At 35.3% G+C, this 14,042-nt stretch overlaps 1 protein-coding gene across 1 annotated transcript in view; it reads left to right on the top strand.

The window, feature by feature from the left end:
• LOC134672990 (espin) overlaps positions 1-14,042 on the top strand; it is a 109,703-nt gene that overhangs the window by 23,695 nt on the left and 71,966 nt on the right. Inside the window, exon 2 of the mRNA XM_063530949.1 lies at positions 3,181-3,336. Coding sequence (XP_063387019.1) covers positions 3,181-3,336 — 156 coding nt within the window. The remainder of the gene's footprint in view (positions 1-3,180; positions 3,337-14,042) is intronic.

Raw genomic sequence — 14,042 nt, 5'->3', positions numbered from 1 at the left:
ATTTACACTATCCAATTCAGTAGGTATTTTCAGATCCCGCCTTTTTTTACTTTTTTTACCACTTTTAAGAGGCGTTTTTCTATTATTTGCTTCAAACCGACTCTAAAATTAGAAGCGTTTTTGCTAATAAAACCACAAACAGCTACAAAAGTAAAAAACGCCTTAAGCGTGAACTGAATGGATAATTGTTAAAAAAAAATGAAGTGAATGGTTTTGATATTTCTTTTTTTTTTTAAACAAGAAATTGGTGCTATAAATAACCTAATTTTATTTTTGAAGGAAAAAGTTGCGCAAAAAAAGACCTTTTATTGATTTTTATGTTTTAAATGATAAGCCTCCTCCACACTCGTGCGCGAATCGCGGCGCGAAGCCGCGAACGTGAGTGTGGCGTCGATTTTCGCAGACAGCGAAATCGACTCCACATTCGCGTTCGCGGCTTCGCCCGCGATTCACGCGCATAGTCTGGAGGGGGCTACACTCATTGCTGTAGCGAACTGTCACCAATGACAGATGATGACAACAATGAAACATTGTAGTAGTGGTGCTTCAGGTGCCACAGCTATTGCCTACTTTCCAGTTTGGTTTTAGACCATCTATTGCCACATTTCCGAACAGTGGCGTGAAAAGTATATAGAATTGTTTTATTTTCGTGCATGTTCAAGTTTCATAAACTACAGAATCGCATTACACTATTTACTGGCAAGTTCAAAGCACACGATGCTATGTGCGCAATCGTGATTAGTTGACATAGTATTGAGTTGCGTTGCAAATGACCTCTTCTGGCTTTTTGGCTCTTCTGGCTAGGTGAGTGCACTACTCAGAACTGTGGAGGCGTGCAATATGACCACTGGTCCATATTGGAATGCGGCAAATATGTATTAAAAAAATAATTGGTTGAAAATGTTGATTTTATATAATGTTATAGTAAGTGTTCTACCACTAGAATAGAAACAGGCGTCGATTTCGGAAAATGGAGGCGTGCATAATGACCACACGCACAGTCGCCATATCGGAGCGGCCACGGAGCGGCCAAGGTGTTCACAATATCGCGCTCTAACGTCTTGACAATAGAGGCGTGTTCTTACATTTATGAGCGCCTTGACCGCTCTGATATATCTGATGGCGACTGCACTTGGAAGATATCAAGAATATAAACAACATTTTCTTTTTTTCAACCTAGTTGGAAGCTAAAGCTATTATGGTTGATTCTCGCGAGGCGCGAGGAGTGAGTCTACGACAATGGAGCATTAATTTACAGTCAATTACTGTGTAATTGTAATAAAACAACAGTTCATTACGACCTACATCTATATACCTACCATAATAATATAACGCACTGACCATACCGTTCGGCCAGGCTACGGTACTGACAACTTTATCTTAAGATTGCCTCTCGATCTTTCAATGAATATTGAGTCTTTATACAATATGTTTTAAGTCTATTTTTTAATGGAAGAAACTCGCGAATTTTATTACAGATTGAGATAAAAAGAATAGATGTATTTTCATTTGAAATTCAATTGATCTTAATTAACAGAGCACTTTTATGGGTTACGTTAAAGTTATGTTTGTTAAGCGGACTTTTCTATAAGCATAAATATTTTTTTTCTAATTTTATTTAAAGAAAAGTTTGAGACATAATTTAAACAACACTTACGGCGCCTTTACATTATTGTATTTTTTAAATATTCGATTTCCCTATTACCTAACAACATGTTTCTAATATTTAATTTAAAACCATAGCTCACACTTCGTTAGTTGATTATAAAATTAAACTCCATACATTAAAGGTTATGGTTATAGAAACCTTTACTTAGTAACTGTCCGAAAGTGTAAAATATTATCTTTGTAATATTTCTGTTTTTCTCACTAGTTATCCTACTAATAAAATTCACGATAAAATACAAAAATAGTTTCAACAAATTCAAATTAAATTTGCTCAATAACTTGACCGAATTTTATTTGTAATTTATACGGTATTATTTATTGTGAAATTGTGACAATATGCTATAATACGAAGGTGACATGGTGACGTTGACGACCAGTTTTCTTATAGTTTTTTTTTACACAAATTGTTTGACAACTATTTGCACTGATTCATAATGGCTGTTAGTTAAAGACGAAAGTGTATACGCCTGTTTATACAAACGTGCTCCTCATTTTTTTCTCTGGCTAATATTAACATTATTGAAAAAAATTTTTGTGTATCAACCACAGCGATGTCCTACGTTTGATTTTTTCAAATTTTTAATTATATTATAGGAGTTAAGAGCATTTGAAAATTGTATGGAATCTGTTTTTCGCTCTTAATTTTTACCTTAATCAATAAATCTAAAAAAGGCAAACGTATAGGGGCATAGCTATGGTTATTATACATCCAATTATGAAAATATATTTTCCATAATGTCAATATCCAGAGAGGAAAATGGGAGAAAAACCGCTTTAAGCTTTGGCGACATGAATACAATTGCAAAATAATTGATTGATCATTATTATCATTAAATAATACAAGTATTTAAAGGTTTCCAATTTTATTCTAAAAACGCGCGTGTTGTGATATTTCACAGCGTGCAGCGCCATCTACCATCGAGTAGCGGAAGTAAGTGAAAACATAATTTGTAATAGTCGAGTCGCCGTGTTAGTTCGTTGCTTCAAGCATAGATGGCGCTGAATTTAACTAATGTTAAACGCGCGTTGATGTTCTTTACTCGTCGTAATGGTAGTTGTATTCTTATTCACTTCGTGTTTTTTTTACTGCGTTGTATCACCGCGTTACTTATTTTTGGTATATTGAAAAAATATACACGATTATTTTGGCAAATACATCAAGTCTATAAAATAGTGGTTCTAAACCGGTGGTCCGAAAAGTTCGGTGAATTTATAAATACAAGCCGTTCGGTTTCATACTGCACTGGTATTGCGGCGCAACATCTCCGCTGCCGACTGCATTGCGGCCGCAAATGTCAAAATCAAATAGGACTACCCTCTAGAGGGTAGTGGTATTTGATTATTGATGTTATTCACTGTATAACATACATTATAAGGATTTCTCAATAAATTATTCTTATTTAACATGTACTGTATATTTCGCATGTATACGTATATTTCGCAATGGTCCTTTACAAAAAAAAACTATTAGTTAAAAGTCAATAAATACTAATTTAAACGATATTTTTCCAGGAGCGGTCGCCTAGCTGTCGAGGGCTGGTGGTGTGGTCGTGCGATGCCGCACGCGCACGGGCGCGCCAACAATGGTGCGCTCGCGCTCCACTACGCGGCGGCGCGCGGTTGTTTAGACTGCGTGCGTCTGCTGGCTAACACAACGCCTGATGTCTCGTAAGTACACTTTTATAATTAGATTGATCCACTACATACATTTTTTTTATTCATTTGGAGATCCAACAGCTATGACACTAACATAGAAATGATACACAGGAAGCCAATTATAGGAAATCATTTTGTTGATGATCCAGGACTTTAACAAAATTCAGAGTCTTGCATGAGGATAGCGACTAATGTAAGTTCGATTGCGTCCGTTTGCAAACTAAAAAATGATGTCTCGACTGCGTGCGTCCGCTGGCTAAAGCTGCGTACGGACAGAGCGTTCCTGTGTTACGCGTAGTCAGGATACGCAGTCCACGCGTACATTGTACAAAAAATCGACTATGGCGGTTCGCTAGAGTGTACGCGTAGCTGCAAGCACGGACATGGTGTTCCAGGACACGCGTAACCGACAACGCGTGCCAATGTACGCGCAATCCGTACGCATCTTTATACCACGCTTAACGTCTCGAAAGTACACACCATCTTAAAGTATTTAAGTTAATAAAATGGCTTTAACAATTAAGGAAGCTGCCTATTGTACCTTAGATTGCGTCCGTTTTCAAACCAAAATCTTATCGAAGAAATACACTTTTGCCTGAGAACAGCGCCTATTATAACCTCTATAGCGTCCGCTTGCATACCAATACCTTGGCAATTATAATGACCATAAGGGCCGGTACAGACGGAGTGCAACCCGACTGCAACATGTATGGGAACTGCACGCCGACTGCACGTCAACTGCAACTTCTGCAAATTGCAGTCGGGTTGCAATCCGTCTATATCGGCCCTAAACAAGACAGCTTAGCGCCCTGTCTAGTCGTAAATACAACTGTATATAGACTATGAAACTATACAACATATTTAACGGATCTAAAGGATATATCTATACGTAGTAACTTACTAGATGTCAGGAATTTTGGCCGTTTGTCAGGAATGCGGCTGGAATACGAAAATGTCAGGAATTTTAGTGAATTAGCAGATTTTTGTATTATGTACATTATTCAAATTTACTTACATAAATGTAAACCAAATTAAATTAATATAAACAATGTATCAAGCATACATAGATATCGCTTACGGCTGGCTAGACCCCCCCCCCCCCCCCCCGTCGCTGTCATACCAGATTTGTATCTGGTAACCCTATCTTTACGTCTATTTCTTAGCTATTGCAACACGCTACAATGCTCTTACTAGTGCCTGTTCTTTCTTATGGCGGAAATATAATTAGGAGTTTAATCTTCCGTGGAGATAAATCTTTACATCAGTATAACTAGAGTGTGATGTGTTGTGTTGTTATTTGTGCAACTGAGCTGAACTGAGCACGTATTTCCCTATTTCACAATTAAAAATTGTTATGTAGGTATAATATTTCTTTTTTTTTAAGCTTTAAAAATATATTTGTGTATCAAAATACTTATATCATAACTTCATTACACATTACACAACTCATGAATTGATAAATGTCATCTTATTTAGGTTCTTAGGTTCTCTTACTTAGGTTAGGTTTTAGTGTCTTTGTTTGTATTTTTTTGTCTTATATGTGCATACGTTTTGGTTTTCGATTTCAAGTTTGGACATGTACCTATTTTAGTGTAAATACAGGTAAAAGTTCGATTAAGAGTCGTAGTCTTTATAAATGCTAATAAACTTAAACAACTTTCTTTAAATAACTTTATTTTGTTTCTTGTCAGTCTTGATGAATCCTATACGAACTAGGAGTAGTAGGAGTCCTATACGAACTTTAATAAACCCATTTAGATTTGTTAGGTCAATGATACGACCTTGAAATGACTCGAAATACCTTTCGTGTGCTTCAATAAGCAAACGGTTTCTGCAAAGAATAAAAACCAACAGATGTAATCCGTTTTAAACGAACACTAATCACCCAAACCACAAAAAACAAACTAGACAGGTACGAGTATTGCATGAAGCAAGTAAAATTGATTAAAATTTAATTTTTAGATTGCATTTTCATCGAGGCCGCTCATGCATGGCAAATTTCAAGACGAGCGAGTAAATAATTAGGGTAATACGCCGCAACATTTAGCAAAATATGTAAAGTGTCACCATTTCATAGAAGGTTGTCGTTTAAAGGGGTCATCCATTAATTACGTCTACACATACACGTTTAGGGAATGGGAGGGGGTCAAGAAAATATGACATTTTTTTTTATCTACGTATTTTAAAGGAACCTTTATCAAACGGGACATGTCGGCTCCGTTGGGCCTCTACATTACCTACATCACACACACATTACATTACATTATCTAGTTTCAATAAATGTTATAATATTTTTTTTTTATTAAAAAAATAATGCCGAGTTAGTATTGCCGATTTCGTTGAAAATAAAATTGCCTAAAATGTGACGTCACACCAGGTGGGTAGGGATTTGCTAAATGTGACCAAGTGTGACAAGGAGGGGGGTGGGGGAGGGATCAAAAAACCTAGAAATTCGTGTGACGCAATTAATGGATGATCCCAAAATAACAGTTGGACAGTTGCACAGTCTGGGCTATTAAAATCGTTTCTAACTTACCTTGGTCTAACTCTATTAAGTTAAATAATAAGCACTTGACATGTTTCGATCCGTTTTTCAGGATTCTCGACAAGAGCAACTGGTCTCTAGTGATTTTTATTGCCGAGTACCTACTAAAAGTTCTTTACTCAATAAACAAGCATTTGGTCTATTTTTTAAACGATTAGGTATAGTATAGCGACAGTTTTATGCATTTATCCTTATTAGATAACTTCTTCACTACAATATTTTTCCCTAGAGATACTTGCTATATTCTGTAGCACTCCACACAAGAAATGCGTTAACACACATTACAACCAGTCTATTATTTTCAAACTTCTGCAGCTCACGCAAATAACAGTATTTTTACTTGAGGTAGACTCCACTTTTATAACACACAAAACATTTCAATCGTGTTTGGTCTCAAGGGAGAGATTTATTGTTCTAAGTTTGTGCAAAGTTGTGACAAGAGTTTATCTTAGCCACTCTATCCCCGCTCTACAAGAAGTGCATTAGCAGTTTTTGCATCAGTAACTGTGCAGCGCGATCACGTAACGGGCATGCAGCCTGGCCAGCTCTAATTAGCTGCATCTGATTGGCTGATTGCAGCTGGCGGAAATTATTGCTCTGTCAGATATTTAGACAGATTGAGAGCTTATACGAGTATATGTACGTTCTGCTTTGCAATCGTGTAAGATATGATATAAAGTCTATTTCAATAGAACTTGCTAACTATGTAAACAAACAACGTAACTTTGTTTTATCACTGTTTCTCTTTAAATTTTCACACCACCTCACCAAAAACCATTGAAACCACACACATATACACTATTGAAACGGTCCGTTCCGTAAAATACATAAATATATAACTGTATCATGGATATTTAATTAAAAGTTTAAAATGGTTTCATAAGTTCGCTTAGTACGACCTGATGGAATGACGGTTTTGTTTCTTTTAAATTCTACAATTGTCTATGATGGGTAGTGTTGTGACTAAAGTTTGTGATATAAACCTGCTTCACACCACCCAACCCACGCTCTGTACCTACCGCCGCGGTTATAAAATACATCAATACATCATTTTTAAGTGCTAATTTGTCTTCTGATTGTGATTAAACAAATTAAAAATAAGTAACTACTTGTTTTTTACTTTTGGTATTTTATTATTCGATGTGGTTTGACATTAGTAAAGTAGTAAGTAGGAGTCTTGCCCATCACTAGTAAATTCATCATTCAGAGGCAATTTCAATATGGCGGTTTGTTTACATAGTTAGCAAGTTCTATTGAAATAGACTTTAAACATTTACATAACAAATGTTTTTTTCTGAAATTATAATGGACGTTATAAGCTTTTTAATTTGACGTTACTAAATTAATATGAAAATTAAAAAGGCACTAAGTTTAAAATATTTGTTAAACATAAAAATAATATAATTCTCTATTATGATCACGGTTTGACAGATACTTATGGCCATTTCCAACGATTATCAATGGAACTGAGCTGAAATTTTGCATGCATGTATAAATCGGAAAACAATGCAATATGGTACCATCGAGCTGATCTGATAATAGAGACAGGAAGTGGCCATAGGAACTCTGTGATGAAACAACGGAACCTAATTGTATTAGGGGTTTTTAGAATTGTCTCGATGAGTATTAGTTATCTGTCGTAAGAAAAGTACAGTCAGCGATAAAAGCTTCTACCAAAAATGAAATTTTTGCCAAAACTTATTTACATTATATCTCACTAAACGATATTCACGGGGTGCTATTTGTATCTCCGTAATAATTAAAATATAAAGTACTGCACCGGTGTGTAGTGTTCTTTTTATGTAGGTAAATAGGTCCATGAAACTTACATATAACCAAAGTGCTCTAACTATCTAGCAATCGATCTTGTCTTTCATATTAACATAAATGTTACAATGTAATCATCATGTCATCTCCGGAATCGAGCATAAGTGGACATTAGTTACTGGTACATACCTATCAATCATTTCACGACGCACCTGTTGTGATTCGGACCGTTATTGTAAATCAAAACGGGGCTAGTCTATTACATTAACGAGTCCGTATTGAGTACGAATCACTGAAAATTAATGTCATTGCAATACAGTTTGTCACTCTGACTGGTGATCCCAATTTGTTAGGTTTAGTTACATGGTGTCTATGCATCACAATAGCAAAAACTACTTGTGAAACAATATAGCCAGAAGTAATGTACCTACATATCTGATAGTAATGAAGAAGAGGAGATCCTGAGACGGACCAAAGTAGTAGACATCGGCCGACGGATTGCTACTCTTAAATGGGCCTGGGCCGGGCACATATGTCGCAGAGATGATATGAGATGGAGCAAGCCTGTCCTAGCGTGGAGGCCTCGTTCAAAAAGACCAGATCACAGACCTCCAACAAGATGGGAGGATGACAAAAAAAAGATTGCAGGCCCACTCTGGAGAAAAGAAGCAGCAAATATTAGGGCTGCTTGGAGGAGATTTGGAGAGGCGTATGCCCAACAGTGGACGCATACTCGCTGAGGAAGAAGAATGAAGAACGGTCCTGGCATTTTAGCAAGCAAATACAATACAAATATTATTTATTGCAAACTCCAATAAAAGAAAACAAAACAAAAAAAAAACAGAAACACAAGCAGAGGTAACCAACAGGCGGTCTATAAATACAGACCTGTATAATAAGATTAGATATAGCAAATTTATGACACTATGGACTTATGGACACTATGGATTATTTCATCACATTAGTCTACGCGGAAAGACAATAAGAATCGTAAAATGTATTGGATCACATAAATTTCATGACTCTTCTCTTTCCGCACAGACACTATTTTGCAGGAGCTGCTTTAAATAAAAAAAATCTTTTCGTAGTTGATTGATTTATAAATTTTATATTGAAGTAAATAAGTATACTTGTCGTCTTTATTCTTCATTGGGGTCAATTTCACCAAACGAGCATTTTTGTCTAATTCCCATGGAATTTTGAAATACCAACATTACACAAAAAAAAATATGCTGAGAATTTGATAAAAAATATAATAAATATTAATTTTCTTATGGGATAAAAATATTCATAAAACTATAAAAGTTATTTAAATTTAAAATTTTCGTCAGGGCACGGGAATTAGTGTGTCCATGGAAATTAGATTTTACTAGGACGGAAATTAGAACATGGCACGAGAATTGCTTTCTTAACTTATTTTGGTACTTAAAACTATTATTTATGTATATTTTAATCTACAAGAATATACTGCAACCATACTGAAGTGGCATCGGACATATTTACCTTCTTTAATTTTAGTTTCGATCGACAAATCTACGAAAGTATGTTACACTAAAAACGTATTTGACTAATCCTTTCCTTTATTTTAATGGCAACTAATCTCTCTTTCTTAGTAAAATAAATAGGGGCACAGTGAGAAGAAGTTATTGTGTAAGTTAATCTGAAGAAATCGAATATGCTGCCTTCATAAATTAATAACCCAAAAAATTGTTTGAACACATATGAGGTAAGGTGGGGTAAGACTATCACCGGGGTAAGACTATCACTTGTATGGAATCCTCATACTGTTAGTCTTGCCTCGATCAAAATAAACTAAGTTAGTCTTACCCCGCCTTACTTTACACATAGGTATACCGGGTGTCCCTGCCCTGCGGGAAAATCTTCAAAGTGTAGGTTGGTTAAGTATTTTCTCAAAAATATCATAATCTTCCTAAAAAAAACTTGCTAACAAAATACCCCCTGGCACTGACTAAAATAACCGACTTGGTTTCACATTACATCCCAAAACTTTTTTGTAGTAGAGTAGAAGAACTGCGTTGCGAGATTTGCATCTTTTTACATGAATTCTTTTTGATAGAATCCCATCTTCCCATCTTCTTTAAAATGTGTTACATTATTTGTTAACTCTGTCATTTCATGTGATGTTGAATAAAATTGTTCTATGTCTATGTCTATGTCTATCTTTTTTTGTAGGCTGTCCTTCTTTTCGGGTAATCATACCCAAACCATACTGATACTATGTATATACATATCATATACATCTTTATTCATACTCACATTGTCCATCGTAGTGTACCTTTACTTTCCCTACTAATTGTAAGAACTAAAAGGTAACGTTGTTATCGCATATATTTCTATAGGATTACAAACTTAATTATGCAGTTATGTTTAGAACGTGACTAATATTGCAGTATTATTAGATTTTTATTGGCTTAAAAAGCTAAAACCTAATTACGTTTCAAATTTGGAACTTGTGGGTATGCTAGAAGTACCTTAAAATAATATTGATTGAGAGTGATTGTGCCAATGACAAAACTAAGGGATTTTAAAGTGTATTAATTTTTAGACTACATGCTCAAATTAAATGTTATTTAGATATAATGTTATTGAGATTTTAATGGTACGGCCGTGCAACTTTGTTTTGCTCGACTTGGCGGCGGCACTGCCATGCCCCCAGATCCTTTGTTCTTCTTCAGGCCTCAAACTATGTCCTATCTCCATGCCAAATATGTATTATCAAGATGATATTGTTTCAGCGGCTTAAGCGTGACGAGATAACAGACAGACAGACAGAGATACTTTCGCATTTATAATATAGTAAGAATAGGATATATTAAATTTTTCTTGTACCTATTAGAAAAGCTAATTTATAACAACTAATCTATTAAACGAGCAATTCTTGTATATATTTCGGGGATCTCGGAAACAGCTCTAACGATTTCGATGAAATTTGATCATATATGGGCGTTTTCTGGGATGAAAAATCGATCTAGCTAGGTGTCTCTGGAAAAAGGCGCAATTTTGAGTTTTTAGGTAGGTATATGTTTTCCGAGCAAAGCTCGGTCTCCCAGATATTTGAACTTTATACGGCTTACGCTGTCAGCTGTCACTTTAAAAAAAAAAAAACATTGTAAATTTGATTCATTTTGTTTCATGTAACCTTAGGTACGGGTTTTATAATATATAATAATTCAAAAATTGTTTTATATTTATATAATATGATCAATGAATGAGATAAGGTGGCGCAAGACTAACAGTACGAGGATTCCATACAAGTGATAGTCTTACCCCAGTGTCGTCTTACCCCACCTTACCTTACGTATTAAAATTGCCCGGGTTATTCGGGTCCACCCTGTAAGTATGTACTATAGTACTTATACTAAAAAACCGTTCATAGATTTTTGTGCATTCTTTGAGATTTCCTTAAATGTAAAATAGAAAGATATACGTCGTATTATTATTACATATAATATATATTCAATGCCAATATATATATATGTAATAATAATATGACGTAAACATTGCCAATTAACTTACAGTGCCCCCAATTAAAAATTTGTTGACAATAAATGTAATACTTTCTAATTCCCGTGCCACTTAATCAGCTGTTTTAGGTAAATATTCCATGGGAATTAGGGCACAGAAATTAGAATTCGTAATAAAAAAATTCGCCAAAAATTTAAATCGTGTTTAACCAAACTGTTATGTTATCTCCTACATAAAGATACATAAAGGGCCCCTAAATATGACAATTGTTATTGAAAAGCTATGTGGGAAATAAAATTTATAAGGGGCATCGAAATTAGAAAAAAATTGTCGCCCACCCGGATTCCGAAATACTTATGCGATTTGCTCGAACACGCCGCAGCTTGACGTACATCCGCTTGGTTTGAGAAACAGCCGAATACTGCCAGTACAGGTGAGGCGGGACACGAGGCGGTTCAGATACAGACGTCGGCTGTCAGAGCCCTTTGAGTTTTGCCGACGAAATTTTACTCGCGCGCTCGGACAAAATTTAAACTTCGATCACGAGTTATTTACCACAATGAAGTTAATAGTGTATGTGCTCAGTGATAGTAAATATCATCTAGTTTAAGTATTTGACACTAAATTAGTGATACTAACGTAGAATTTTTCGTAGGATTTTTCATTATGCTCAAAAGTAGATTCCGGACAGGGCACGGGAGTAGTAATTTGAGCCTTTAGGTATTTTTAAGTGAACTCTAAAAACCAATTAATCAGTGAATTCATATGGAACCCGGTGTGAAAGTGTGACTTCTTTATGTAAAAAAAAAATGGTAAGTATTATCTGATGCTAACCCGCGATTTTCATCACGGACAGAAAAAAAATCGTGTTCAGAAATTGACCCATTGCATCCTACGGCTACACGATATGCTTCTCGCATACTTAACACTTATTTTTATAATTTTAGTAGTAGTCCTATTTGAACATCTAAGATATTTTCGACATCGCGGTGAAACTCCTGACCCCGTTCATCAGATCTGCGATCTGCGCCCGCACCGCCGGCACCAGGATCGCGCACTGTAAAGATGCGCCTGCGATTATCTGATCGCATCACGTCAACCACCAATCGCAGAACGTCGTAACTACGAAACTGGAACTTACGTGACCGTTAGTAGACTTTACGCAGTTGTTTTAAGGTTTATTTTGGCATTTTACTAGCTTCATGTAAAGTTACGCTTATTTAGTTTTAGTTGGTAAACCAGCGCTTTCTAGATTTCGTTATAATTTTTACACTTAAATACTTTCTTGGTCATAAATAGTGGTATTCAGGGGGATGGTAATTTATTGCCGTTGATGAATGTTGCGCATGAGTTTGTGATTGAGATGTTTATTAGTGAAACGTATAATTTATCATTTCCAATCGATATGATCCAACTTTTGTGTTTGCACCTCTGTAGAATGGGTCTAATCGACGTATACACGAAGTCTGCGTGTTTAATGTCGTGTTTAGTGTATATCGTGCTTAGTTTAGGTAAAATAAATTATCAAGAAGAAGCAGTAGATTATTATTAACATAAAAAATAATGTATAATTATATCAAGATGATAAGATACCTAATAATAAATAAATAATGTTGTCCTAGTCAATTTTTAACAATTCAACCAAATACTCTACTCCAGCTGACTGATGTAGGTACTTTTACTTTTAAGTAAGTAGGAAGGAATTCAAAGGTATTTATTATATCCCGGAACCATAAAGATAACAATCAAAATTTAATTAAACAATACATACCTAGTACCGAGAAATAACCTTCGTGTTATTATTATTAAATAATATTTTTTATATTTATCATAATTTATTCGTTTTAAAATATTTTCACATACTTAATTAAACTTTGGGTAAGTGTAGTTAGTGAAAAATGGACTATGTGATTTTTTTAACCAAAATATAGTATAAAAATCCGGTTACCTGCAAAGGTAATTTTGGTAAGTTTGTATGCATTCGATTTTCTAGATTGATCTAGGATTTCCGGCAACGCATGGCATATACTTATATGCGTATTAATTAATGTTAATCATCTACTCGTAATGTCTATCATTCATTAGTATCCTCGATGCAAGGTTGGTGTGCGAATAATTTAGTCATTGTGCAAGCTATAAAGTAAACGTGACCACAGAATAAATAATAGTACTAGGTACAGAAGACTCACTCTCTAACAAAACGCGTCTGTTACGATCAGCACAGATATGGTCGCTAGGTGGCGACAGCGCCACGCGCGGCTTATGGCTTTCCCCAAAATTAGGGTGGAACGGATGTACTTTTATCGCGGAGTGAGCCACGCCTGCCGTGACTATTTGTTGCGTAGCTTAAAGTTTGAAGAGACAAGTCCTAGAAGTATGTAGACACTAGTCACACGAACCTAACCGCCGCCATACAATCGAACTGATTAGCTGAAATTACATGAAACTTGGCATACACAATCCAAATCTGCATTTGGTTCTTAGTATATACTTATGTACCCCACGAAAATGATCTAATGTTAAACTACGCTTTGACAATCAAAGAAAAATTTAAAATTTATTCTGTTTATTTCATAAAATATTTTAAAAATTGATTAAGTTTATGCAGAAATCTCCAATATCTCCATACACAATGACCCGTAGGGGTATTCTGATTGTAGTAACAGGTTATGAATTTGATCTGGTTTTATTGTGGATATGATCAGGGTCTACTTAAAGTGACATAAATTTGTGGTTGAAAAAACCATTTGTGTTTTCCCACTCCCTTCCCGAAAAAAGGGAAGGAAAAAAATGATTACTGTCACATACCATATAGGTAATATAAAAGTACGATATTTGATGCGTGTAAAAATGTTCAATGCCATAAACTTGAGAAGAAAGAAGCGTGAATGTTTGTATACTTTGTATGTTGGTATTCCAT

This window comes from Cydia fagiglandana, chromosome 17, assembly GCF_963556715.1.
Source record: "Cydia fagiglandana chromosome 17, ilCydFagi1.1, whole genome shotgun sequence".
Classification (NCBI taxonomy): domain Eukaryota; kingdom Metazoa; phylum Arthropoda; class Insecta; order Lepidoptera; family Tortricidae; genus Cydia; species Cydia fagiglandana.
This window is presented reverse-complemented; position numbering and strand designations above follow the sequence as displayed.